The sequence below is a fragment of the Tenrec ecaudatus genome, chromosome 2 (genome assembly GCF_050624435.1).
Source record: "Tenrec ecaudatus isolate mTenEca1 chromosome 2, mTenEca1.hap1, whole genome shotgun sequence".
In the NCBI taxonomy this organism is placed as follows: domain Eukaryota; kingdom Metazoa; phylum Chordata; class Mammalia; order Afrosoricida; family Tenrecidae; genus Tenrec; species Tenrec ecaudatus.
The window spans coordinates 183,289,721-183,315,765 of record NC_134531.1 but is presented as its reverse complement, the minus strand read 5'-3'; the positions used below and the strand labels follow the sequence as shown (position 1 = coordinate 183,315,765).

The following is a 26,045-nucleotide window of genomic DNA, read 5'->3' as shown; positions in this document are numbered from 1 at the left end:
GCGATTATCAGCACAATGAAATAATATTTTCACTGCGGGGGAAGCATTGGGAAACGCTCCTAAGTAGAATCCACGGGCTGGGAATGGCCGACAAAGCATCCCACCTGAAGAGGAGAGGACCACTCCATCTGGACTGGCATTTCTTGGTGTCCGAAATGCCATCATTAGACGCTACTCCAAAGACCTAAGGGCATGTGCCTGGGAGAAGCTCATGGTCCCACCTCTTGTCTCTGAGGCTCAATGGCCCAGCAAAATATGACAGTGAGGCCCGTGCTCCTGAAGCGAAACAGCCTGGAGTCCGTGGAGTTCGTGAAGCAGCCGCACCACCGCAGGAGCAAATCCCAGCAGGTGCGCTTCAAGGAAGATGGCGCCGGTAAGAATCCCAGCGGCCAGGGTGAGGACGATGCTCAGCCTTCCGAAGACTCGGTGGTGATGGGCAAGACCCAACCAGCTCGGCACCATCACCTCTCCACCTGCTCTCTCTCCTTCCCCAGGTCCCAGAAGGCCGGGGGCTTTCGGAACATCGCGATCCAAACCTCCCCCAGTCTCAGGAAGCATTTCCCGGTTTTCAAAAGGAAGAAACTCACAGCCAGCAAGTCTCTGGTGGAAATGCCCACAGCGACCCAAAGTGCCATCCAGGTAAACGGCAACCTCTCCGAGCAAGACATTGTGTCTTCTGACCTCGCCTACTTAAGGCTGGCCCAGCATCTCGACGATGGGCCTCGGAGGGTCAAGTTGTCCCATTCATTTCTCCCAAGGGTGTCCAAGGTACAAAGCAACGGGCCTATTAGCATCTGCTTGGAAGAAGGGCCCGGCAGGGGCTCGGAGAAAGTGACGGCTGCCATCCAGGTCCCAGACGATATTGATCACAGCCCTTCCTGGGAAGCTAGCGGGATCCCTTTCAACCCAGACAGGCTGGCAGACATCAGTAATGCCATACACCCCACGGTTGAAATGTGTCCCGGTGACGGGAAGAGCGTGCCGCCATCAGATTCAGAAAGACCCTCCTCTTGCTTAAATGCCACCAGCGATGCCAACCACATGCCAGGCATAGGTCAATGTCAACCCGAATTGCTTTTGCCCAAAGACAACCCCGATGACAAAGACTTTGGCCCCCTGTCATCTCAGTCCAAGGAAAGGTGTGTCCCCTCCCCTCTACGGACTCACCGATCCCCCTCACCGGGCACCCGCAGCCAGCCAGCCCACCCAGGCAGAACTTCCGACTGTCTTTCCCTGAGCAGGGATCACCAGGACCCAGCATCGCTCAGAGCGGTCAGTGGGTCAAGATCTGCACCTACGGCTCAGGAGGAGATGGCGGAGCGGTCCACACAGTCAGATATGCCGGACTTTCCAGACTGCTCAGGAAGTGACCCCACCCCACCCTCTCTGCCAAGGAATGAAACAAAACTCCCCACCAACCAAGAGTTGAGTGGGATGAACCAAATTCACCTAGCCCGGGGTGAGCTCTGCGACCTGCAGGGCAGGCTCCAGTCTGTGGAAGAATCCCTGCACTCCAACCAAGAGAAAATCAAAGTCCTGTTGAATGTAATCCAAGACTTGGAGAAAGCTAGAGCTCTCACAGAAGGGTAAGGTGCATTCATTATTATGGTTGCTATTATTATTTTATGCAAACTCCTGGGCCAAGTCATTCGCCAGACCTTAGGGCCACAGCGGGCTTTGGTTCCCATGAGTAAGGTGTCTCCAAAATGTTTGAGGAGCTGTTGTCCCCCCCAACCGATAGCCAATGCCTCCCTTTCTTTGATCGGGATCTAGCTAATTCTAGCCTTGAGTGAATGTGGGTGGTTTTTGGTGGCTACTTGCCTCTGTTTCCAGGTATTGCCAGTGCGGAAAGGAGGCAATGAGCATCGGGGTCTTTGTGAAGATGAAGGCCCCGCCGGTAGATAGGGTTGGATGGGGTGGGGTGGGAGTTAGCTGGCAGGGGACTTTCCCTCCCCCAACCTCTCAGTGAGTGACTGCATCTGCAGTGCATTTTGGTTGTGTGTCTGCAACAAAGGACTTCGTGTGTCACTTCAGTTACCATTGACCTTCGCCTCCATGATGAGGGCACAACTGACTTGGGCTAGCCCAGGGGGCTGTCAACTGGGGCTGGAGCCTTAGACAGCTCTTCTGCTATGTACACGTGGCTCTCAAGTTGCAAATGTTTAAGAAATATTATTCAGATCAAGGTGATTTCATTTGTTTGTAGACATATTGAGGGCTCTCGGATCATTTTTAAATTGCTGAGAGGGACAGGATGGGCTCTTCCATGTCAAAAGTTTGCCAACCCCTGGGCTAGTCCATCACTGACCAACCTACTAGGACCCGAAATGGGGGCCCAGCGTTTGCAAAGGGAAAGGCTCATGGAGTTACTTTCTTGCTTGATTCAGTACCAGCCTTGGGAGGGAAAGGCATTTAACCACTGAATTATGAAATGACCATCCCTCCAAAGGCTCACAAGCAAACAGACACAAACTAGGAAGGGCTAAAGCTAGTCAAAAGAGGATGGGAAAGGCAAGAAGGGTCCACTGGCCTTTGCTGTTATGACTGGGACCACACACTGACGCAGACACAAAAGCAGTGGGGCATGCAAAGGAATACACTGAGCCAAGGAGCCCCGGGTTTTAATAGCCTCTTCTTGCTCACTTGCAAAAAGCCCTCAGTTCCCTCATCTATCACATGGGGGATAAGAATAACTGACCCATCTCACAGGGCCCTTGTCAGCAAGCGGGGTGGGGGGGAGGGGGGACCTGAGATTTGGAAGGGTCTGAAGCATTTATAAAGCTGTCTAGAAACAAGAGGTGCTACAGTCCCAGCTTCCCTGGTTCCTTTGCTTGTAATGGCCACGATGTAACTTCAAGCAGCACTAGGTGAGGGCAGCGCTGGGCTGTAAGGACTTACAGGGCCATCGGTAGAATGCATGCCTCCCATGTGGCTCTGGGTTACACATTTATCCAGCAAATGCTTTCTCCTGCAGGCGCAACTTTTATCGAACTGGCCAAGATCTCAACAACTGCAGTACCTGCCAGAACACGGCGTGCATCATATACAGGTACCTGGCCACACCTGAGGCCTGCTCTGTAGATCACAGGAGTCTCAAAGTCCGCAGAACAACACGTAGGCTCTCTTGCACTCCAAAAAAATCAAGGGAGAGGCAAGACGTGAGGGTTTTGAGTTCCTGAGGCATAAAGCCCAAGGTGTCCCACCAAGGAATGGGATGCTGGGTTCCATGGCCACCTGCTAAGACCCACACTGGGCAGAGTATTGCTTTATGTCACTGCAACAAACGAGAGAACCCTTTGGTGCAATTGTTCCTCTCCTTAATTGAATATTGCAGGGCATTTGCTCACATCTCTCAATGATGCAGTGTGAGGTAGGGGCTCTAATCCTGGGGGAAGGTAAACCATTGGGTCTGCTCCGATGGAGCATTTTCTGAGAGCAGAAGGGGGAAAAGTCAGGACTCGGATCTGCAGCTGTCTGACCTCAAACCCCGTGGTCCTAATTAATCCACCACACTGCCTCTTCCTAACAGTAGCTGCCACATGCCAGACACTTACGACGTGTCGAGAAAGGTGCGAAGCACTTTGTGCTCATTTCCAAACACGCCATCTCCTTTCTGGGAAAAGGGTGCGGTTGCAAAGTGGATGGTGATGGGTGAGAGGGGTGGAAAATCAGGAGCGGTCACATCGCTATGCCTGGAGTGCAAAGCCCTGTGCTTCAACCCCAAAGAGAGACAGCCAGTACTGCTACTGTGTGGGACTCAGTTTCCTTATCTATAGGACAGGAGCAGCTATCCCAATCAGGGCTGCCACGGGGAACAAATGAGATAATCTCCGTGCATGCCTTTTGCTACTGTAAACCTGTGTACAAATCCAAAGGCTTATTACTATTATTGCTTGAAAGCTCCGTGCTCCCTTAGCAGGAAGCCCACTTTCAGTGGCAGGGCAAGAATCAAAAGCAGTCATTGCCGTTGATGGCATCTAATTTCCTGTGACAGAAGTGTATAGTTTGCTATCACCACTACTTTTCTCCCTCAGATAAGAACAACTCAGGACCTGAGCTAACTGGAGGCCACTTGGGTTCTCTCTCTCTCTCTCTCTCTCTCTCTCTCTCTCTCTCTCTCTCTCTCTCTCTCTCTCACTCTCCTACGCATTCTCTTTCACTGATAGCAGAGCTTTCATGCGAACACAGGGTCATAGGCTTGGGGTCAGGAGGTACTGACAGTCATGCAGGGCTTTGGGCATTTCCTCACTTAAACTGATCAGCTCCTTACACCTGGGAGCCACATGACCCATGTTTTCAGAAAAATAACAATCATCAGATCTTTCCACAGAAAACACCTGAGATTCCCATAAAAAAATGACCGAACAATTTTTGTGTCATAATAGTAGTCTCATAAATCACTATGTTTTTGCATATATATGTATATATTCAAATATAAACATGAACCTAGCTGGTTTCGCATATGTATATGAGCCCTGATGGCGTAATGGTTATACGTTGGGCTATGAGCCACACGCCTGCAGTTCAAAACCTCCAGCCACTCTGAGGGAGAAAGATGGGCTTTCTACTCCCATACACAGTTACGCTCTCAGAAATTCACAAGGGCCATCCTACATCTGTCCTATAGGGTTCCTATGAGTTGATGTTGACTTGATGGCAGGGAGAAATTATTTAGCTATTAGTTGTGTGTGTGTGTGTGTGTGTGTGACTTTCTGGACAAGTAGAGAGGATAAAAAACATCCATCACAAACAAGAGCTATATTGGAAGCACCAAGACCTGCCAAGAGAACAAAACTGTGTGGAAGAAGTACAGTTAAAATGCTCCTTAGAGGCAAGAATGGTGAGACCCCCTCCCTCTTACCAGCAGATAACATTCCCTGGAGAGGGACATCATGCTTGGTAAAGTACAGGGGCAGCAAAAAGGAGGAAGGTCCTTGACAAGAGGGATGGACACAGTGGCTGCTATAATAGGCTCAAACTAAGAACAATTGCGAGGGTGGTGCGGGACCGGATAGTGTGATATTCTTTGGTACACAGGGTCACTGTGAGTTGGACCCAACTTGACAGAATATAACAACAACAACAACATCTATCACGAGCCTGAATTTAATTTTGGGGGCAGGGTCTCCCCTTTCTTTAGCAGACAGGTGATGTATTTTCTCGTACCATAAAACTACCTCCTATTTGACTTACTTCTGCGGCAACCGTGACAACTTTTCTTAATTTACTATGAGTTTCAGAGTTTGTCCTCTACACGACCTGAGCTGAGGAGTTAGATGGTCCTGTGCTATTTTTGTCTGTGAGTGCCACAAACTCACTTAAGCACTGGGCTGACATGAAAGTTTGCTGGGTCAAGTCCAATCAGAGGCCCCTCGGGAGAAGGGCCTGGCAATCAATCTCTAGACAAAGAGCACTGGCCCACTGGGAAACACACCAGGGACCCGTGACTCAGAATGGCCTAGTAAGTCACTGGTTTGTGTTTTGGGGGCTTATGGTCCCCTTAAGGTTTGATATTCCAATCTTCAAAGCAAAATTAAAGATTAAAACTGGCAATATTTGGCTAAACTATGACCTTCCAACAAGTCTTCGAAGTTTCACTTTTTCCTAATACCTTCTTCAAACACGATTAGCAAACACTCTAAATTAAGTTACAGCCCTGGATGGGTGAGCAAACCTTGGAGCGCAAGGCCCTTCCCTTCTCCCGAAGGCACTGGCATTGTATGCATACAGTCCTCATTACCATTCAAAGCCAGACTGCCTCCCAGACAGCATCTCTCTCCTTGTAGCTAAGCCATTGCAAAGGAACGGGCAATTAATTTGATGAAAGCGCTGAGATCAGAACAACATCCCCATCATGGTAACAGTGGGAAGATGAAAGTTGTCATCTCGATTTTTTTTCCCCCTTTTTTTCAAAAAAACATTTCAAATGACTTCAGACCCTGTGTGGTGTCCTGGAAAGTCAGATCTCACAACTGATGAATAAGTGATGTGAAATACTCCACCCTAGGCCTTGTTAAGCAACGTTCTCTGGGATGATGGATGGACCCAGTGCAAGTCACTGTATGTATAGCGCTTGGGAACGTGATGGAATGCCTACTGGGCCTTCTCTGGAGATGTAGCTGCTACGTGAGCCCCACATAAGGTTTCCTAAGTGCTGTTTTCTATTGCCTCCATGCACCGAGGGCTACAGCCATGATGCCTGCTCCCATGAAGACCTCTGAGTCCGTCTGCTTCTGGTGAACTCTCTCTTCTCAGAGAGGACTAGTAGGCTGAGCTCCAAGACTCCTAGGCTTTCCTCGTACTGTGCATCACATTTTTGGTCCATGCTATCTCATCCAGTAGGCTGCCAAAAGAACAGTCAGATGACCTTTAGAAGCAAGGATGGTGAGACTTCATCTCACGTATTATAGACTATCTGGAGAGACCCATCCCTGGAGAAGGACATCATGCTGGGTAAAGAGGAGGGGCAGTGAAAAAGGAGAAAGCCCTCAATGAGATGGATGGACACACTGGCCGCAACAATGGCCTTAAACATAACAAAATTATGGCCATAGTTTCCTTCTGTTCCTATGGGTTGGAGCTATCTTGAGCACTTACCCACAGCAACATTCTATCCAGGAGCACAACACCAATATGGGTGCCTCCAGTCTACCTACTTGGCTCTCTGAATGTGTGCAGGGAATTCTGTGAGCCGGGAAGACTAGACTCCTAAGAAGTTGCTCAGGCAGGCTACTTCAATGTCAAACACTCTCCTCACCTCTTTATAGCACCAATATGGGGCAAGCTACCCAGGGCTGGGTGGATGTCATCAATGCTACTCAAAATTAAATAACAATGGATTCACCGCAGACGTTGTTCCTTTTTCCTTTTCAAAGTTATTTCAATCCATCGGATTATCTAGAAGGCACAATCTGAATTTGGCACTAGGATGCCTTCGAAATCTGTCTAATGCTTGCTCCTCATATTTCTTTGCCAAGAAAGAGCAGATCTCAGGCTCATAGCCCTGGGCAAGCAATATTACCTAGCTAGAACGTAATAACTTTTCATTTATTTTATGGAAGCTTTAAAAAGTGAATCCCCTTAAATATTTATTATAAGTGATGCATATCCCCATTTACTGAATGATATTTCCCATTTTAGGCAAATGTTTTTTAAGCTCAGGAATGGAATCGATTTAAAGGGGGAAAAAAGTAAATAATTGTACAGCATGATGGCAGTTAGGGACACGGTGCCCTAGAATTGGACACCTTTCCAGAGTCTCAAGGGCACAGGTTGCCCCCAAGGCACATGCATCCCTCCTCCCCTTTCCCAGAAGTCTCTGCTCCTTCATCTCCATCTCCTTGTACTTCATCCTCAGGGTCATTCTCAACAGACCCGGCAGAGCCTCTTTGGAGGACCATGACTACAAGACCATGCATTTTTTTTCCCCAGATGGAGCTCTAAGGAAGAATCTGCTTGGTTCAAGTTGAAAAATGCCTCCAATGTTTCACTGAAAAGAACAGGGAGTCCTTCACAGACACATGTTTCATGTTCTAGGCCAGCGTGTTGCTGAAGAAATGGAAATGGAGCCCAAGCTGCAAACTTTGATTTCCTCTGGGTGGAGGGAGAGGCTAGCCACGGACGACTCAAAGGGCTTGAAGGACACCAGAGCAGGGGTGCTCTTTGGCCCAGGGGTCCTGGGCACACTACCTTTCTGCCCCACCTGTCACCCTTCCCGTGGCCCGGGCACTGCCTTCTCCTTACACACTGCCTCTTCCCTGCACTACACATATACAGAAGACCTTCACAAAGTTCCTGGGTAAACAGCGCTTCAGTTCCACGTCTCTGGGGACTCTTGAAGCTCCCCTTTGTGTCTTTAACTCAGACTCGTGGCTACCGCCTCCTGTGTGTGTTAGAGAAGATGCTCAGAGGGTTCCCAGTGACTTGGGTTTGGGAAATGGACCACCAGGCCTTTCTTCCGAGGCATCCCCAGGTGGACATGAACTTCTCACCTTTCTGGTTAACAGCCCAGCACATTAACCTTTTGCATCACCCAGGGGCTCACCTTTCAACTTGCTACGGGCAAATCCACCTTCATTTCCCTAAGGTGCTTCAAACGTATCCTCCCAAACCATCCTCCTGATTGCCCCCACAAAATGTGTACTCTGGCCCTATTTCTTTGTTGAACATGCTGTTAGGCCTGAAGCAATCCCAAGAAGTAACTGCTGTCCCCACTTCCTTCACCACTCTCCTTCACAACACATCAAATGGATACCAATCCTACCTCCTAATCCAGCCCCTCTGCACCATCCTGTGAGCCTCTACTTCAGGGAGTCTCCGTCATCTGTCATCTGAATTCATCTTACTGACACTAGTCTTGCCTGCCCCATCACAAGAGATCTTCCACAGAGATTATTAAATTACCTGCAAAACAGACTCTGATCCTGCTGCTGTGTGCGGCACAATCTTCCCGGTCCCTGTTGTTTCCTTTAGCTAATTGTTCAAGGCCTTCTGAATGAGATGTTAATCCTTCTTCCCCACTGTGTCTCCTGTTCCTCTTGAGCCACAGGGAGCCACGAGGCACACTTCAAACACCAGGTGTCGGCCATGCCTCTGTACCTGTGCACAAGGTCCCTTGCTTTCCGGAATACATTTTCCTCCCGGCTTTGTCAGATTTTCCTTGGGAAAATCTTTTATTTCTTTCCAGGAACGACCCCCAAGGAATGTTCAATCCTCTGTTCTACCATTTATCCTCTGTGCATCATGTTATGTGTTAACTTCCTTCCTCCAGCAAGAGGCTGGAAGTCTCTCAGGGCTTGGACCAGTATTTAAAGCACAGACAGCAGTATCCAGTGGCGTAGTGGTGACAGAGTGGGCTGCGATCCCCAAGATAGGTCGTTAGAAACCAGCAGCTGCTTTGGGGGAGAAAGACCAGGCTTTCTATTCCAGTAAAGAGTTACAGTCTCAGAAATTCACAAAGGCAGTTCAACCTTGTTGGAAAGGGTCACTGAGAGTCCGCATCAACTCGATGGAGGTGTGTTTGTTGTTGTTGTTTGGTAATGTTCAGTAGATTCCTCTCAAATATAAAGGTTGTTAAATTGACGGGAAGAGTTCTCACAGTAGAATGATTTACAAGTTGGGCTACTATCACCACAAGGTCAGCAGTTTGAAATCCATAGATGTTTGGTGGGAGTAAATGAGGCTTTCTACTCCCATGATTCATAGCCTGGGAACCCCCTGGGGGCAGTTCCTGTGGGGTTGCTCTGAGTCAGACTCGCTGGGTGGCAGGGAGGCATATTGACTGGAAGGAGGACTGGTGGCAGAATGGCTACGTGATTGGCTGCTAATCACAGGGTTGGCAGTTTGAACCCACCGACGGCTCCCAGGAGAAAATAGCTGGATACCTGCTCCCACGTGCTCACAAATGTCAGACTTGTCTCTGGGGAGATTTGACCTGCGGATTCCAAAAATGGCCCCAGTTTCCACCTCGCCGCTCTAACTTTTGAGATACCAGACTTGTGCTTTATACACTCTTCACTCTGCTTGCCCATAATGCCAAGCTATGTTACGGAAGGGTTCGCCTGAGCTAGAGGAGGTGCACGCTGCATGTATGTCGTTCGTGTCGCCCTCAAGATGAAGTCAGGCTACACTTCACAGGGTTTCCTTTCATCCGCAGATGGACTTGAACAGAGCAGATCACGTGAACTTGGAATTTTGCCCACATATCCCTTCACCTTTATTAGGAACTGACTAGCAGGCAGATCCAATTTATTTTGTTTAAAGGGGGCCAGAAATGGGAGTTACTATGCAGTCCAGAAGGAGCCCTGACTGCGTAGCGAGCTGTGTTTGCTCACCATCAGCAGCTGCTCAGCGAGAGAAAGATGAGACGTTCAGCTCCCATAAAGATGCGCAGCTTCAGAAACCCCCAGTGGAAGTTCTCTCTGTCATACGGGGTCACTATGAGTCATCATCAACTGACCGGTAATGGGCTTGAGTTCGGTGCAATTAATGGAGATTCAATTGTTTTGAAACCCCAAATGGGGCTGTCAGAGTTCAGCCTCCTTTATTAAAATAACCAAGTCTTGTTACAAGATGGCACAGCTTCTCCAGCTTTGCACATACACTTTTAAAAGAGAAGTTAGAATGTTTCTTATAATGAAGCTTGGCACCAACCTCACGTCTGAAACCTTTGACATGCCGTATCCATTGAGGTCTGTATATTAAAACGGGTCCTGAAATGGGGGCTGCAGAATTGGAAGAGGAAACACACAGATCTTCAAAGTATTGATGCAAATTGCTATCCAGGGTTAGACCTTCCAGGCGCTGCCTGTCCTCCCGCCTTCTGGGGAGGTGCCATTCCTCTTTCTTCCCCATTCCCCACTCTTCTCGGGGTGTGCTTCTCTGCAGCACCTTCTCGGATGTTCACTCTGCAGTCTCTATATACTTTGCTCAGTCTTCCATACCAAAAAGAAACAACCCCCCCCCCCACCGAATTGATTCTAATTCCTAGTGACCTTTGGGACAGAGAAGAACTGTCCCTTTGGGTTTCCAAACCATTAAATCTTTTAAAGGCTACAGAGTGACTGGTGGGTTCAAACCGCTGACCTTAAGATTGCAATATGTGACCTTAAGTGCAATATGTAACCAGATAGCCACCTTGGGCCCATACCAACTTCCCTTGGAAGTCCCCTAACACCAAACTCCTTTGCAAACATTTCTTATCATTTTTCAGTCTTATCCTGAAACTTGTGGACCTGATCTGAATTCTTCCCATATTTAAGACTAGATGACAAATTCATAAATTAGTATGACTTAATAGCTGATAATACAGTCAGACATCCTATCATAAGAAAGTAGAGCTGACACAATCTATCCAAAGCAATTTTCTGAATCATCGCCCTGAATAATCCCAGGAACAGGCCTAACCATAAAACACCAAGAAAACAATTTTAGGGTTTTTTTTGGTCGGGCTGTGTAATTGTTACCATTTGTGTGCTTTCAGTAGGGAAATAGCAACTCTTAATTGATCAAAGATTCTTTGATCAAAATAGAGAAATAGAGAAAGAAGGCTGAATGTGGTACACGGGTTGTCAACTTCCAAATATCTGGGACACAGCATACTCTCAATGAGGTGGAACCTAATCAAATCTCCCTCTGATGACTCAGAGGGCCTGTCGCAGTTTCCCAGGACACCGAGTTTCTTGTTCATCGAGGCCATCCATCACACTGCCCAGTTCTTCTCGGCTGGCCGTGCTGGGAAAGGCAAAGTGAACACTGCACTCCCATCAGACCAAAATAGGGTGGCTCTCCGTCACGGTTGGACAGCTAACCACAAGGTTATCAGTTCAAACCTACAAGCTGCTCCACAGGAAAAAGATGAGGCTATCTGCCCCTAGAAAGAGTTACAGCCTCGGGAGAACTTTACATGATTGCTATGGAGGCCTGGTGGCATAATGGTTACACTGCACGGTGGGCAGTTCAAAATCACCAGCTGCTCTTCAAGAGAAAGACTGAACTTTGTACTCAGTAACAGTCTGGAACTGAGATCGGAAAGAGTTAGTTTCGAAAACCCACAGGGGCAGTTCTACCCTGTCCTGTAGGGTCGCTCTGAGTCTGAATGGACTCACTGGCAGTGGGAAAGAGGAGTGTGAATGACCTGGATGGTGGGTGGGCTGTTGGCTGAACCGGCCCAAAGATCTCTTCTTGGAGAAAGAAAAGGAGGCATTTATTCCTCAGGTTCTCTTGGTAAAATACTAATACCCATGTGACAGACCATTACCCAAAATGCCTACATTCTAATCTCCAAATGATGTGAATATGTTTCATGGCAAAATAAAACTCCACAAAAAACAAACACCCCCTTTTACAGATTAAATTAAGCTGAAGTGTACCCTAACTTCTGAGGGCATGGCAGCAGGCCTGAAGTATAAACTGTGGGCACCACTTTGAGAAGAATGCTCTCTGTCCAGGAGTTCTAGGGGTGACAGTGTGTCTCCACATCTTCTGGAGCCCTCCCTTCCTTGTTTGGGTACCTATCTTCATGTTCCATCTAGATTTCCACCCCAACCCCACCCCTGTCTGTGTCTAATTGGCTCTTTGTACATTCCAGAAGTGATTAGGTTGAGGACACACCCTGCAATGACCAGGCTCATTTACGTCACAAAAATAACCAGGCCCCAAAGCTTGTGTCTTGGAGTTGATTCCAACTCACAGTGGCCCCTCTCTCTAAGACAGGGTGGGACTGATGCCTGGAGTTTCCCAGGTCACAATTCCTTCTGGGCGTCGGCACTGAGGAACAGGTGGGTTTGAACCTCTAACCTTTCAGTTAGCAATCCAACACTTAGCCCACTGTGCCACCAAGGCTCCTGACCCAAGAGGATAGGGGTTATCATTCCAACATATAGTTGGGAGAAGGGGCACAATCTAATCCATAACAAAGACCTACATTTTCTGGGTGGGCCCCATGCAATCGCAAGGAACTTTATAGAGAAAGGAAGAGCCCTGTTGGTACTAACCGTGTGACCCAAAGTCAAACCTCCCGGCCACTCCATGGGAGAGCGATAAGGCTGTCAGCTTCCATAAAGATGTATAGTCTTCTGTGTAGGGTCACTGTGAGTTAGATTACAACCTTCAGTATGGATTACAACTCAATGCCAACAAGACCCAAATCCTCCCAACTGGACCTGTAGGAAACATCATGATCAAGGCAGAAAAGTTTGAAGTTGTCAACCATTTTGTCTTGCTTGGATCCACAGTCAATGCTCATGGAAGCAGCAGTCAAGAGATCAAAAGATGCATTGCACTGGGCAAATCTGCTGCACAAGACCTCTTGAGAGTATTGAAAAGCAAGGATGTTACTTTGAGGGCATAGGAGTGTCTCACCGAGGCCATGGTATTTTCAGTGGTCTCACTGCATGTGAAAGTTAGACAGCAAATAAGGTAGACAGAAGAAGAGTCGATAGATTGGCATTGTGGTGCTGAGGAAGACTGTTGAAAGTACCATGGACTGCTAAAAGAGCATGGCATTGTGGTGCTGAGGAAGACTGTTGAAAGTACCATGGACTGCTAAAAGAGCAAACCCACCTGGCTCGAGTGCTCCTTTGAGGTAAGGTTGGCGTGACTTCATCTTACACAATTTGGACATGCCCCTGAAGAAGGCCGCCGTGCTTGGTAAAGTGGAGGGCTGATGAAAAAGGGGAAGACCCTCAAGGAGATGGGTTGACACCCTGGCTGCAACAATGAGCTCAATTACAGGAACAATTGTGAGGATGGTACAGGATCAGGCAGTGTTTCTGTTGGGCACAAGGTCGCTGTGGTTCATGTTCAACAACAACAACATGAAGTGGAATCTAGTCAAAGGTAGTGGAGGTTTTAATAGGGAAAAGGGAAGCATGGGGGGAGAGGAGACGAAAGATCCGGAGAATGCGGCCATTGCCGTGGGGTCCGCATTAACCCATGGTGTCCCAGAGCGATGGAAACTGTCCCCTGGGATTTCCAGGGGCAGACTCTTACGGAAGCAGACCTTTCTGCTTCTTTCTCATCTTTCACCCAGGGAGTGTCGAGTGGGTTGGAACTCCCAACCTTTTGATTAGCAGCCAAGCGCTTATCCATGGCACCACCAGGGTTAAGGTTACCACCAGGAGCCAGAGCAGAGAAGGCCTGGACTCCCCTAGAGTCTCCTGAAGGAAGGAAGGCAGTTCTGCCAACACCTGGAATTACCATTCTGTAGGGCTCAGACCTCCAGAACTTTAAGATAGCAAGCTTGTCATAAGTCATTAAGTCTGTGGAAGCTGTTACAGCATCATTGGGACATGACTATACATTGATTCCCAATTTATGGTGACCTCGACTCAGAGCGCCCCTGTAGGACAGGGTCCAATTGCCCCTGTGAGTCCCAGTACTAATTATTACAGGAGTAGAAAGTCTCATCTTCCTCTTCTGTAGCTGTTGGTGGTTTCAAACTGCTGACCGTGCAATTAGCAGCCCAACGCAGACCGCATGCCACCTGGGCTCCTCCCAGAGCTTCCAAGGATGTACATGTTTGCAGAAGCGGACTATCACATCTCCCTCCCTCCACACAAGCTCTTTAACCCCTGTGCTACCAATGGTGGATTAAGCCATTATCATCCTTATAACTACTTACATCTAATTGGAGATCTGTGGCCTTTTTTTCCTTCTTACCTTTGATGATGTTTACAACTATGAGAGTTAGCTAATGGGATGAAACAGGAGAAAGAAATGGGAAAGCAACTCATTACGGAGCATCTACCATTCACTGGTTATGCTGGGTTCCTGTTTGTTTTCCTGTTCCATCCTCACCGCCAAAGGAGAGAGGAGCAGTAACTCCACCTTACAGGGAGTCTGGTCCTCGCACAAATCCCTGGACCAAGTGAGTGACCACGGCAAGAGAGGAGTCGGACCTGTCTGCCTGTGGCCAGATGCCGCAGCACTTTGCCTACAGAGGACATGGAAGGGCATCGGGGTTAATAGGATGTGAAACTGCCAAAATCCTCCCTAGCCAATGGCAGCCTGAGGATGTGCTTTTGAAGATGCAGGCTCAGGATGGCCATTTGCATCAGACTCTCTGTGCATCTGCTCATCCTGGTTTCTGAGTGGGCTGTTTAAAGTGGATAGCTAGGTCTTGTTTCCCAAGCACCTCTGGATGGAGTCAAGCTTCAATCTTCTGGCTCGCAGACAAGTTCACCACCGCAGACTTCCGAGAAACATTGATTGAGGTAAAATCAGCTTAGGATATGTAGCAGTGGACTTACTAGAAACATCTGAGACTACCAGTCTACATGCCCATTAATAGGCAACTCTTGCTGATCAAATTACTCAGACACTAGTTTGTGTTTGGAAGGGATTATTGGGAAGATGGTTACCTTTCTGCGTGGCTTTGATCAAAAAGATGGCCATCCATGCACTGGAATAGAAGGTGCAGATGAGAGCCAAGGTGGACAGGGGGCAGGAGGGATTGCCAGTGGAGCAGGCTTATCATCCCCAGTCTCCTGTTTCCACTACAAAAGTAAGAGGTGCATCTCCCAGGCCACTCTGAGACCCAGCCGCGCATTATGCATGACTTAGGGGACTTGCTCTTTCACATCTGCCAGCTTCTCCCAGCTCCCCAGGCCTCATCAGAGACCAGGAGCTGCATATCAGTCCCTGCCAACCGCACCCCTCCAATTAAAGTTGGGGCCAATTAAAGCTGAATTCCCAAATGCCAGGACCTGCCCTCTGGTGAATCCTGGAGGATCAATTAAAAATATCTGACTGGGGTGAGTGTGCAAAATGCTGACTGTCCCCACACCCCGCTTTTCCCTGCTTCCAGAGAAAGGTGTAACTTCAGCTCAGGTTTATGAGCCAAGTAATCAGAGGCCCCTTCCCTCCCCATACTCCACAGGCTAGGAGTTGCTGTTTCTCCATCGCTGACTCCGCCACTGGAAGGCCCCATCTGAACCCCACGGAGAAGAGACTATCCAGGAGACAGGAAAGGAGTCTACTGTGTGCCCGGCAATGAGTGATGCCCCCTTCCCTTTCTGCTAGGCAGCCCTTACAGCAAGGAGGCCCCTTGCAACACAGCGCTGACTCACAAACGTGCGGCCTGTAGGCTAGAAGCAACAGCTGTAACTTGCAGAAAAAAGGGAGGCTACAGAGAGCTCCAGGAGTCCCCTGAGGTCATGCAGTGGCCATGTGGGTGACACTGGGTGGCCTGCCTTCAGTTCCCTTCTATTGTCCAGCTGTTGGGCACTGGGTTTTGACCTTGCCTGCCACTTAAAGCTATTTCTGACCTTGGCAGAAAAAAATTGTTTTCACTCAAGATGCCTTGTGGGTTTAGCCCCTAACTTTCGACTTGATCTATTGAGTCCTTTCATTTAGTCTGCCTTTGATAGCATCACCCCCAACCCCCTGCATCCAGCCCCATCTCATCTCCACAGTCTAGTCACAGTCCGCTCTCTGGCCAGCAACAAAGAAAGGCTGAGCTGGAAAAGAATTATAAGGCACGCCGTGGGTCTGAGCTTTCTAGTATTCACAGAAGACTCTGTAGCTCGTTTTAGATCCCAATAAGAAGTGGGCAGCATCCCTTGCAAGACTGCAACATCATCAGAGGACAGGGCATTGCTATTTTGCTCCCGAGCAACCAACACCAATCAGAGCTCAAGCTCTTTGGAGAGCAAGCACTAAGCTTGGAGGAGCTTCCAGCCCCCAAGGATATTCAAGAACAGTGATAGCCAAGGATATTCAAGAACAGAGACCCTGAAGGTCCTCACAGCCCCCAAAGGATATTCAAGAACAGTGCCTCCATTTCCCATTTCTGAGACTGACTTTGTCCCTGTCTTTTCCTCCTTACAGTCTAAGAAGGAGGGGTGGGATTTACAGCATCAGCAATTTATCTGCAATAAAAAGGAGGCCTATTTTAATGCATTAATAGCTAACGAGGCTGAAAGATGCCATAAATATAACATCGAGCAAGTTAAGTATTTCACCAGAATAATACGTGGCTGGTGGCTGGCACGGAGGCCCTAGCTGACCAGAGACTGACCCAATCTTCATTCCTTCCTCAAGCTCAGAGAATACTCATTGCCATTTGTCCAACCAGGCACTAGACCAGGCAGTTTCCTAAACACTGAACTTGCATCATCTCATTCCGGACTCCCCAGAACCCTTCCTTTCAAGGCAGGATGCTTCTTGCTATTTTACAGGTGAGGAAGCAGAGACTGCAAGTGAGATAACCGACTTGTCCAATTGCCCAGAGCCAGGGCTCAGCCTGAAATCCTCCCCTAGGAGATTGTTCCTTCCCCTTCCCTGCATTCCTTTCAACCTCCCACAACCAGTTCAAGGTCATGGAGGGACTTGCCCTCCTTGGTTCTGGGACACTGAGCAGACAGGCCAAAGCCACTGAGCCACAGATCCTGGAACACAGATTTCTTTCAAAGGCAGCCCTCCACAGAGAAGACATGTCTGCCTTTTGACCCTGACTAGCTGTGTGCCAGGAGGAGGATCTGCGGTCCTCGGGGGACTCTTTAGCAGACAGATGCCCTCAGAGAGAAAGGTGGGCTTGCCAACTTGAAACGGCTGCAAGCAGGGACGCTCAAAGTTACACCCTACAAATAAGAAGTAAACTGGCCATTAGGAGAAAGTTTTAGGAACAATATTCCTTCCAGGTTGAGGAAGAAACAAAACTAAAGTAAACCTGCTACTTTCTCAGATGGTAATTCTTCCCCAAAGACACTTTCCAAAGTGCTGTGATTTATCCAAGTGGACAGGCCCCAGCCACCCTCAATGTACCCATCGATTCTCACAGCTAATTCTTTAGAAAAGAAAGTTGCAGGAAGTCAATATGTCTGGGATGCACCCGGGTTCTGTAGAGGGCAGGGGCCCGGAGGCCCCCCAGCCAGCACCATAGAAGGACTGAAGAAGGATTCAGAAGGTGTGTCGCCATTGGGAGACCTCATGGACCATCCAATACTAGTCCATTGGCTTGGAGTCGGAGGTTTATGCTTGTGGTGCATCACAAGTGTGGGAGTCGGGGTTCAAATCCAGGCTCCATTTCTGGGCAGAATATGAGCCTCTCCTTCCCCCAGGTTAGGGGCCTGAGTGGTGTGGTGGTTGGCCAGCTCAGCGCTTTGAAACTACCAGGCCTTCTTTAGAAGACAGACGGGCTTCCTACTCCAATCATGATTCACACTCTTAAAAACTCACAAGGGAATCTCTGCCCTGGCCTAAAAGGTCATTATGAGTCTGTATCAACTCGATGACAGAGAGTTGGTGCCTCAGTTCCCTCATTTGTCAAATAAAGATGCAGTCTATCTCATAGAGCTATAAGAGTTACAGACAAGATTGGAAATTAACCTGGAGTAGAGTGTCTAGAATATGTATCTTACTCCCTGACTGATAGCCATCCTCACGACTGCCGTCCTTACTCTTGCTCATTTAGACCATTATGTGTCCTGACCTAACAGATAGGTAGTCGTCTTCTGGTTTCTTCTCCTTAGAATAAGACCCTGGAAAGAGCCAGATCCTTGCCTGAAACATTTCATTCCCCTTAAGACAAGAGAGAGAAGACCTGTTCGTGTAGCAGTTGGGCTTTGAGCTGTGAGGTCCAAAGTTCAAAACCAACAGCTTCTCCTTGGGAGAGAGATGGGGCTTTCTACTCCCATAAACAGTGAAGTCTGAGAAACTCACAGGGGCAGTTCTACCCTCTCCCAGAGGGCCACTGGGAGTTGGCATCGACTCCATGGCAGTGAGTTAGACAAGAACCCCACAGGTCTGAGTTTCCATCCAGCTCATGCTTTGACTTCCCTTTGCCACTGAGCTTGTCTGTTGAGTGGGTGTGACGTCTCTCCTGGTCTTCCTGAACTACAGTGAGAACGAGAAGATATCACGGCGCTAAAGAGGTTTGAGAAGGGTTACAGAAGTAGACGAAGTTTCCTCCCGTTTTTGTACAAAGCTTTGGCCCTGCCAGCTTCCGTTTGCCTAACAGAGATCCTGTAAACAGGACCTAGCTCTGCTGTTTGCTCTTGTATTTATCCTTTTTTTTTTTTTTTTACTATTTGTTCCTAACTGTTTCTTCTTGCAGACAAGCCATGACTTAGGGCACTTGCTGCTTCCAATTACCTAGAAAAACATCCTTCTGTGTTACACCTAGCGTGATGGCTGGAGCATTGATCTGTCAGCCAGATTAGTGAGGTGTCAACGCTCCCATGCCTTCCTGGTGACACACCGCTCACTTTCTAAATGCAACGTGCCCCTCTGCTCAGACAGCTTTGGGGAGGGGAAGGACTCAGGCTCTCTTAGCAAGGAGCGGGGCACACATGGACCATGTGCTAGCTAGCCCAGCCATCCGCAAGGGAACAGTGTCAGAGACCTGGAGTGCTTGGGACCCCCGATGGCTCCAGTCTTGAATCCTGCATGGTCATCACTGCCTGCCAAGGCTCTTTACCAATGAAGCCCACCGTGCCACTCTTCCACCTTACAGAGCACCGATGGACTCCAGAGCGGCTGTGGAATATGGAGGGTGGACAGGTGGGAGGGAGAGCGAGCGGCGTGAAGGCACAGGTAAGGTTGGGCGGGCTGCTGGTGTGCTATCTTGATACTGTGGACATGGTGGCTGTCATCCAGTCGGCTAGAACTCATGGTGACGCCCGTGTGTCGGAGGGTAACTGGGCCCTGTGGAGTTCTCCAGGGCTGGGACCTTCTGAAAAGACATGGCCAGTCTCTTCTTCAAGGTTCTTAACTGCTGGTGTCACCCAGTGACTCCTCTAGGACCAAACCTGGGGCAGAGAGTCCCTCCCTAAAATCGACAAGCAACCTTTTTCTAAGTTTATTTGAATCCTCACCTTTTAGGCCACTAACTCCCCTTTTCAAGGGGCTGCTGAGCCAGGTGTGGGCTGGTTGAGGAAGCAGCTGGGGAGCAGTGCCTTTCCTCCTCCCGGAGCCCCAAGATGAAAAGAACAAGAGATCAAGGGTACTGCCCCGTCCCCATGGATAGGGCAGCTGCCACCAGCACACAGCACCCTCCTTCGCCTCCCCTTCAAACTAAACAGTAGTTTGTCAAACAGACGAATAAGAGGAGAACTGACAATTTTCCTTTATGTTAATAAATTGCTTTGGCCTAAAAAAACATTAATCAATTTCTTTCCAAAGCACATACGCCTCTCTATACTCTGTTATTCGCCTGGCCTTGAAAAGAAAGTCACTTCCAATCCCCTTTAAATTGTCAAGACCAGAGGGGGCAGCCGAAGAGGGGGGCGGGGAGTTTCCTAAATCCCAGTGATTATAATGGAACCCTGCTGCGTTTCCATAGAAACATAAAGAGTGTATTCTTCCCGGGATGTACATGAAGGGGAAGGGTGAAGAGCAATGTTGCTCTAAAGGTGTACAATTATGGAAGAACCGAAGGGGAGGCATTCCGTTCGTTCCTCAGGGATGAGGGCAAACGCACTGAGAGGAGGCTGGAGTGGGCAAGGACAGAGACTTCTGTGAGATCTCACTTATTATGGAATCCCCAGTTACACCACTACTCAACTAGGGTGCTACTGTAACCCCCACACCGAACTGAGTCACAGAAAGAGGAGCAACTGGCCCAAGGTCACCTCGCTGGTCGAATGATGCAGCCTCATTCCAACCCAGGATTATCCCATTCAAATGCCATTGCTCCCTCCTCCTCATTGGCTGCACTTCACAATGGTGACACTGAGGCAATGTTATGTCTCCTGGGTCTTCCCGTCCCAGAGCTGCCAGTCAGGCCGGACCCCTCCTGGAACCATCCAGAGCCTTACCTGTCAAATTGCAATTAGGATACAGCTGTGAGTCTTGACAAATGCAGACAGGTGCTTCATGATGGTTTGAATTTTTGAATTGGGAGGGGAAAGAAATCCCATCTCTAAGGAGTGGCAGGAGGCCAGTGCTGTGTGTGTGCCTGTATGTTGGTAAGGGTGTATAGATGGACATCTGGGAAGTGGTTAGGGGAGGTGGAGACAAGTAAGAAATATATTCTTCAAGTAGCAGTTGCTTAGTCATTGTGAGCTTCATGATCTGTTTTGCAAATTGGGAAGTAAGTTCCACAGTGGCAGTCGCTCTAGCTACTCTTGTGTCCTGGAAACTAATACAGACCAAGTAGAATGGATGAGTGGATAGGAGGGTAGGTGGGTGGGATGGATGGACAAATGAGTGGTTGGATAAATGAGTGGGTAAATGGAAGGAAGGATGGATGGATGGATAAGCGAGAGGCTGGATAGATGGATTGGATGTCCTTTACTGTATAGTATTAGAAAACCCTAGACGGTGGAGGTGGTACCCCCTGTATTTGGCTCTATCTGGTGTTCTGGGGTGAAGACACAGCTTTTATATCTCTAGGTGGACAGCTCCATCTCAGAGAGCTGTGCACGTGGATTTTTACTACCTGTTGCACTATCGTGTCCCCAGTTCTAGAGGGCATGAGAATCAGAGCTTCCAACTCACTACTTTAAAGGCTTCTTTGGTGCGATGCAGACAACACTTCCCTAGCCTGCAGATCCAAACTGCTGAGTTTCCAAGGAGGTGCACACTGAAATTCACCACAGAGGCAAAAAGCCCAATGCTGGGTGAGCTGTACTCAAAGTGGAATGTTCACTAGGTGAAACTGTGGCTACATCTGCCCAGTGACCAAGCAAGTCCTGAACTTGAGCTAGACGGTCTCTGGTTGCAGTTGACGGTGGCTACCATTGACTGTGGGCGTGGAGCCCTGGGCAAGCCCTGCCAAGTGGCTAGGCGTAGTGCCTGTCAATCTATCGCTCTTCCTCCAGGACCTAAAATAGGGTGTTGTTAATTGAATGGTGTTCCCCCAAAACATGTTGGAAATGGTAAACTCCATGCCTTTGATTCCAATCCCCTTTGGGACTGAGTTGGCCTTGTTATGTGAATGCGGCAGGATTCGTGTTGGGATGAATTTGAGTCGATCTCTTTAGAGATACAAATGATTAAGCAAGGCAGCAGAAGAGAGGTTGGTGGTGGGGGCAGATACACGTGAAGATCAAGAAGCAGACTGAAGAAAGCAGCACCTTCTTCCAGAGTCAATGGAGAGAGCAAGCTTTCCCCTGGAGCCAGTGCTCCGAAGTGGCACCTCTCACCTCTCATCACATCGACATTGAGGAATCCCATTTTCCTGCTGGAGCAACTTTCTAACTAAAGCACAGGGCTGGGCACCGAAAGCTCAGGATACATTTGGCCAAGGACAAGCCGAGCACCCTTTGTGCCGACTTCCATGCTGAGTGAGTGCTGACCTGAATGTGCCCTGCAGGTTTCCTGCTGAGCTCATGGGTAGAACAAATGTTTTATGAGCTTGCCTGCTAACCAAGAGGTTGAGTCCACGTAGGATGAAATGCTTATGGTCTACCAGAGAGTCCTTGGGAGCCCTGTTCTACTCTGAGGCCCGCAGGATTGCCGTGAATCAGGATCCTCTGGACAGCAACTGGAAGCTGCTGGGATTCGGTGGTTGTTGTTTCGGGAATCCTGTTTGAGCAGATACTGTGCTCATCTTACAGATGAGGCTGCTCAGGCTTGAAAATGGAAAGCAGCTTCCCCAAGATCTCAGAGCCTATCCGAGCCAGAGCTTAGCTGTGATCCCAACCTGTGTTCCATCCATGGGGCTGGCCACCCAGCCAGGAGGGTGCTCTTATGAAGGAGAGCAGGAGAAGCAAGACGGGGAGGATGGTGGCCAAGGAGAAGAAAATCGGGGTGTCAACAATACAGAAACCCAACCATTAGACAATCCCACCCCCACCCCTGTGCCCCCATCAGCCTGGCTTCCAAAGAGGCTCTTCTATCTGAGGATGCTCAGTCCTACCAGGGCTGCATGGTAATCAGCTCAGCACTCACTCCCACTCCAGTCTGGGCCCGGAGGTGCTGGGGAGGGGTCGCAAGAGACTGGTGTCCCATCTCTATCACTGACTACTCCTTTACAATCCTGGCTGGGTGCTGAGGTTTAAGCTAGTCATGCAAGCTATACACCAGCAAGGGATCTTTCATCTCCCCTACAAAGCCCTGCAGTTCTCACCAAGAGGATGCCCCCACTTCCTGTCCTTGCATCTCCCCCTCTCCCTCCCACACTCCCACACTGGCTCCCTCATCCTTGGGCCTTAGGAGAGCCCTGCTAGGAAACCAGGTAAGGACTGCATCTGCAAGCTGAAAGGCCTTTTTACAAGGCACTCAGCACGGAAAACACCTCCTTCAGGAAAAACCTAGGAGGAGACAGGCCAGTTACGGGCAGAAGAAGCTCTAGTACAGGCTGCAGTGTGACCTGACAGGATGCCTTGGCTCTGTCCAGGAGGCTCTCCAAGGGGGCCGGCTGAGCCAGGGCGAGGAGGCAGACTGGAGTCCCTGCAGGCTTTTGGCCTGACTTCCCTGCACAGGGCAGAACTGTGCCAGGCCCAACTCCCAGCTTCAAACCCCGGGATCCAGAGGGTCAAGCTGACCTCACCGACCCTTCTGGTGGGCAGTACAGTGAGATCAAGCCTATAGATTATTGACTGACTCCCAAACACACACACACACACACACACACACACACACACACACCTCACAACGACAAAAAAGAGTGAGTGCTAAGACACTAGGAAATATCCGTTCAACTCCCCCCGCTGCACCCCTCCCCCCCCATCGACTGCTGTCGGTTCTTACTAACAGCGATTCTATAGGACAAAGAATTGCCTTTGAAAGACCCCCAAGACCATAAGCCTTGAAGGAAGACAACCACCTCCTCTTCTTCCCGTGGAGCAACCGGTGGGTTTGAATGGCCAATTCCCGGCCAGTAGCTGAGCACTTCACCACTGCACCACCAGGGCTCCTTTGTCCGTCCATAAGGGAGTATTTAAACAGACAGGCATCATGGGATGCCGACAGGGAGCATGATTGCCTCGGGATCTGTAGGCCGCGTTGAGGAGCGAGTCAGAGAAGGAGGATAAGGTACTGGTAGCAATCATGCTGCTGCTGCTAACAGCGGTGGGAACGAGGCTATCGCATTTGGCAGGCTGACTTTCTGCCAGAGATGCGCTCGCACTCACTGACAATGGCTGGCTCTGCACACCCTCATTCCAGAGCAAGCCTGGGGGACCCAGGCTATTGCCACCCCCTCTTTTACACCCGGGGAAACTGAGGTGCTAGAAAAGGAAGGCGCTTGCTGAATATCATACACACACACCCAGCTTGTGAATGGAGTAGACTGGATTTGAACCCCAGGCCCCAGAGCCTTTGAACTTGTTCACCACTCTGACTGCCTTTCTGCAGGACAGATTCTTTAAACAAAATGTTCTTGCATGTGTGTTTGCAGGGGTAGGGAAGGGGGTACTCTGTGCATACATACATACATGTATATAAATGTACAGAGAAAGTCATGGAACCTCTTGGGGACCTAACTCTTGAGAGGGATCACCCTTGGCAGGTGAACGGGACATGGCTGAGGCAAAGGGATCTGTCATCAATGGCTGTATATTCCTCTTTATCACCTGAGTTCTACATAAGGCGACCTTTTCCATGTACCGTATGTGAAAAGCATTAAGAATTACAAGCACTAAATCAGTGTAAATGAGATAAAGAACCTTACTCTCAAGCTTCCATTCCGACCATAAGGATTTCAGTGACTAATTCCTCAGAAGCGCACAGTCATGACTTCCTCATAGTCTGTCCTTCTGAAACCTGTCCATGGTGGGTGACCCTGCTGGCATTTGAAATACCAGTCACATAGCTTCCAGCATCACAGTGAGACACAAGCCACCACTACAAGACAAACTGACAGGTCGCTGTGTTCCACGCCTCATTTAATATTAATAACACCCATGAGTACATCCTACTGGGTTCCAATACAATGAGGACATGGGGGTTCAGAAAGGCAGGGAATCTTTCCCAAAGTAACGAGGGGCCTGGGACTGTAACTGACTGCAACCCAAAGCCCATGCTCTTTCATGTCAGCCTAGCACTTCCTGTCCAACCAGGGTCCCTGACGATGCTCAATCCATAGGTGCTGGGTTGCATTTACTTTCCGTTCTTCCTGTCTGTGTTTTTCAGTGTAGAGTATGATTTCCGGCAGCAGGAAGGCAGGTTCCATGAAGTTCTACAGAGCCTGGAGGAAGTGGAACCTGCTGAGGAGGCCTCTCCCCCACCCAAGGCCCCAGCAGAAGCCCCAGCCCCAGAGAAGCAGGACTTGCGACGGAAAACCAAGAAGGTGAAGAAGAAGTGTTTCTGGTGGATCTGAGCCAGTTGGAACCGTGCCCTCTGCCCTCTCCAGAGGGCCTCTGTGATTGGTGAAACCACTGCCCTCGGGCCTTCTCGGCTTCCCGGCGGCAAAGGCCCAGGTGACCGAGCTGCTGGACCTTGCAAACCAGGAAAGCCTTGTGGCTGGCCTGGCCACCGTGGAAGACCTGACACCAGCCTTCCCTGAGTGAGTGGCACTGGTCACTAAGGACTTCACGGGCATGAGCGGGACCGAGTTCCCCATCACCCATGGCCAGGCATGATTGTGGTTTGCAAGTCCAGAGTCCCACCATGAGCAAAATCAGCCACCGCGCTGCAGCTCCATGATGCTGCGTCCTTGCTTCCCCTCCTAGGTCCATCCACCCGAAAGACAACCCACGTGGCGAGCAGAGCAGGACCTGAGAGGAGGATTGTAGCAGGACCCAGGCAAAGGAGAGAAATAAGCAAGCTGGTCGGTGCCTCAGATAGCCACACACCTAAGCACAACAGCAGTGGGCCGGGCATCGGACTGCGAGGTCACGCTGGTGTGTTGCGGCCTTTGACCAGGATCGAGGGCTTGCCATCTCACGCTGTGGGGCCTTGCTGCCTAGCCCGGCGACGGCGCGGCACCCCGTGGTATAAAGGGTTGCTGGGGTGGCCGTCTTGCCTGGTTTACACCAATAAGGACGGTGGTTGCAAGCCCAAGAAGGTCTCTGCATTTGCCGCTGCTCCAGTGCCCACCTGGACCACCATGCCCCTCTGCCTGGGCCCCAGACCACCTGGCAGCAGGGTGGAACTGGTCCGGCCTTGAACTTTCAGATTTCCATCATTAGTTTACCTGCCACATAGACCACCATCATGAGGTCCAGCAGCCTGCTTATCAATTACATCCTATCAGTATAATAAATAAGGCTGGGGGAGGGTAACACACACCATTTCATTCCATGCATTCCCCTGCAGCAGCCTGGTTATGTAGATAGGTTCACGCATATATTAACCACACCGTCTCCCTTCCTGGTGACTAGATTACAGTCACCCGATGGAAGCAACAGCAGCAGGACTGGGGATAAGAATATATATACATATATATACCTTTTTTCCCTTCAATTTTAGTATTAAAGGCCTTTATTTCCCAAAGTCTGAATTCTTTCCAGGTCTGGCTCATTCTTTGGACAAGATCCCATACAGAAGGGGCGGGGCTCAGTTAAACTTGCTTGGCTGAACAAACTACTAAAGTGCTATCATTAAGTACCTGCTACATACCCTTAGGGATCAGGAAGAGGACGGCAAGGTGCAGATGCTGCCTCTCAGTAAAGGAGATTCTCTACCAGCCTGTGACTGGATAGATGCTACTAGCCCAG

The 26,045-nt window shown here is 49.4% G+C and overlaps 2 protein-coding genes across 2 annotated transcripts in view; one reads left to right on the top strand and one right to left on the bottom strand.

The window, feature by feature from the left end:
- The window catches only part of DOCK2 (dedicator of cytokinesis 2), a 522,265-nt gene that overhangs the window by 235,727 nt on the left and 260,493 nt on the right, over positions 1–26,045 (bottom strand). The gene's annotated exons all lie outside the window — the stretch shown is intronic.
- On the top strand, positions 241–24,706 carry INSYN2B (inhibitory synaptic factor family member 2B). The gene is made up of 3 exons (XM_075543198.1): positions 241–1,586; positions 2,975–3,049; positions 24,520–24,706. Exons 1-3 carry the CDS (start codon positions 241–243, stop codon positions 24,704–24,706), a joined length of 1,608 nt encoding a protein of 535 aa, XP_075399313.1.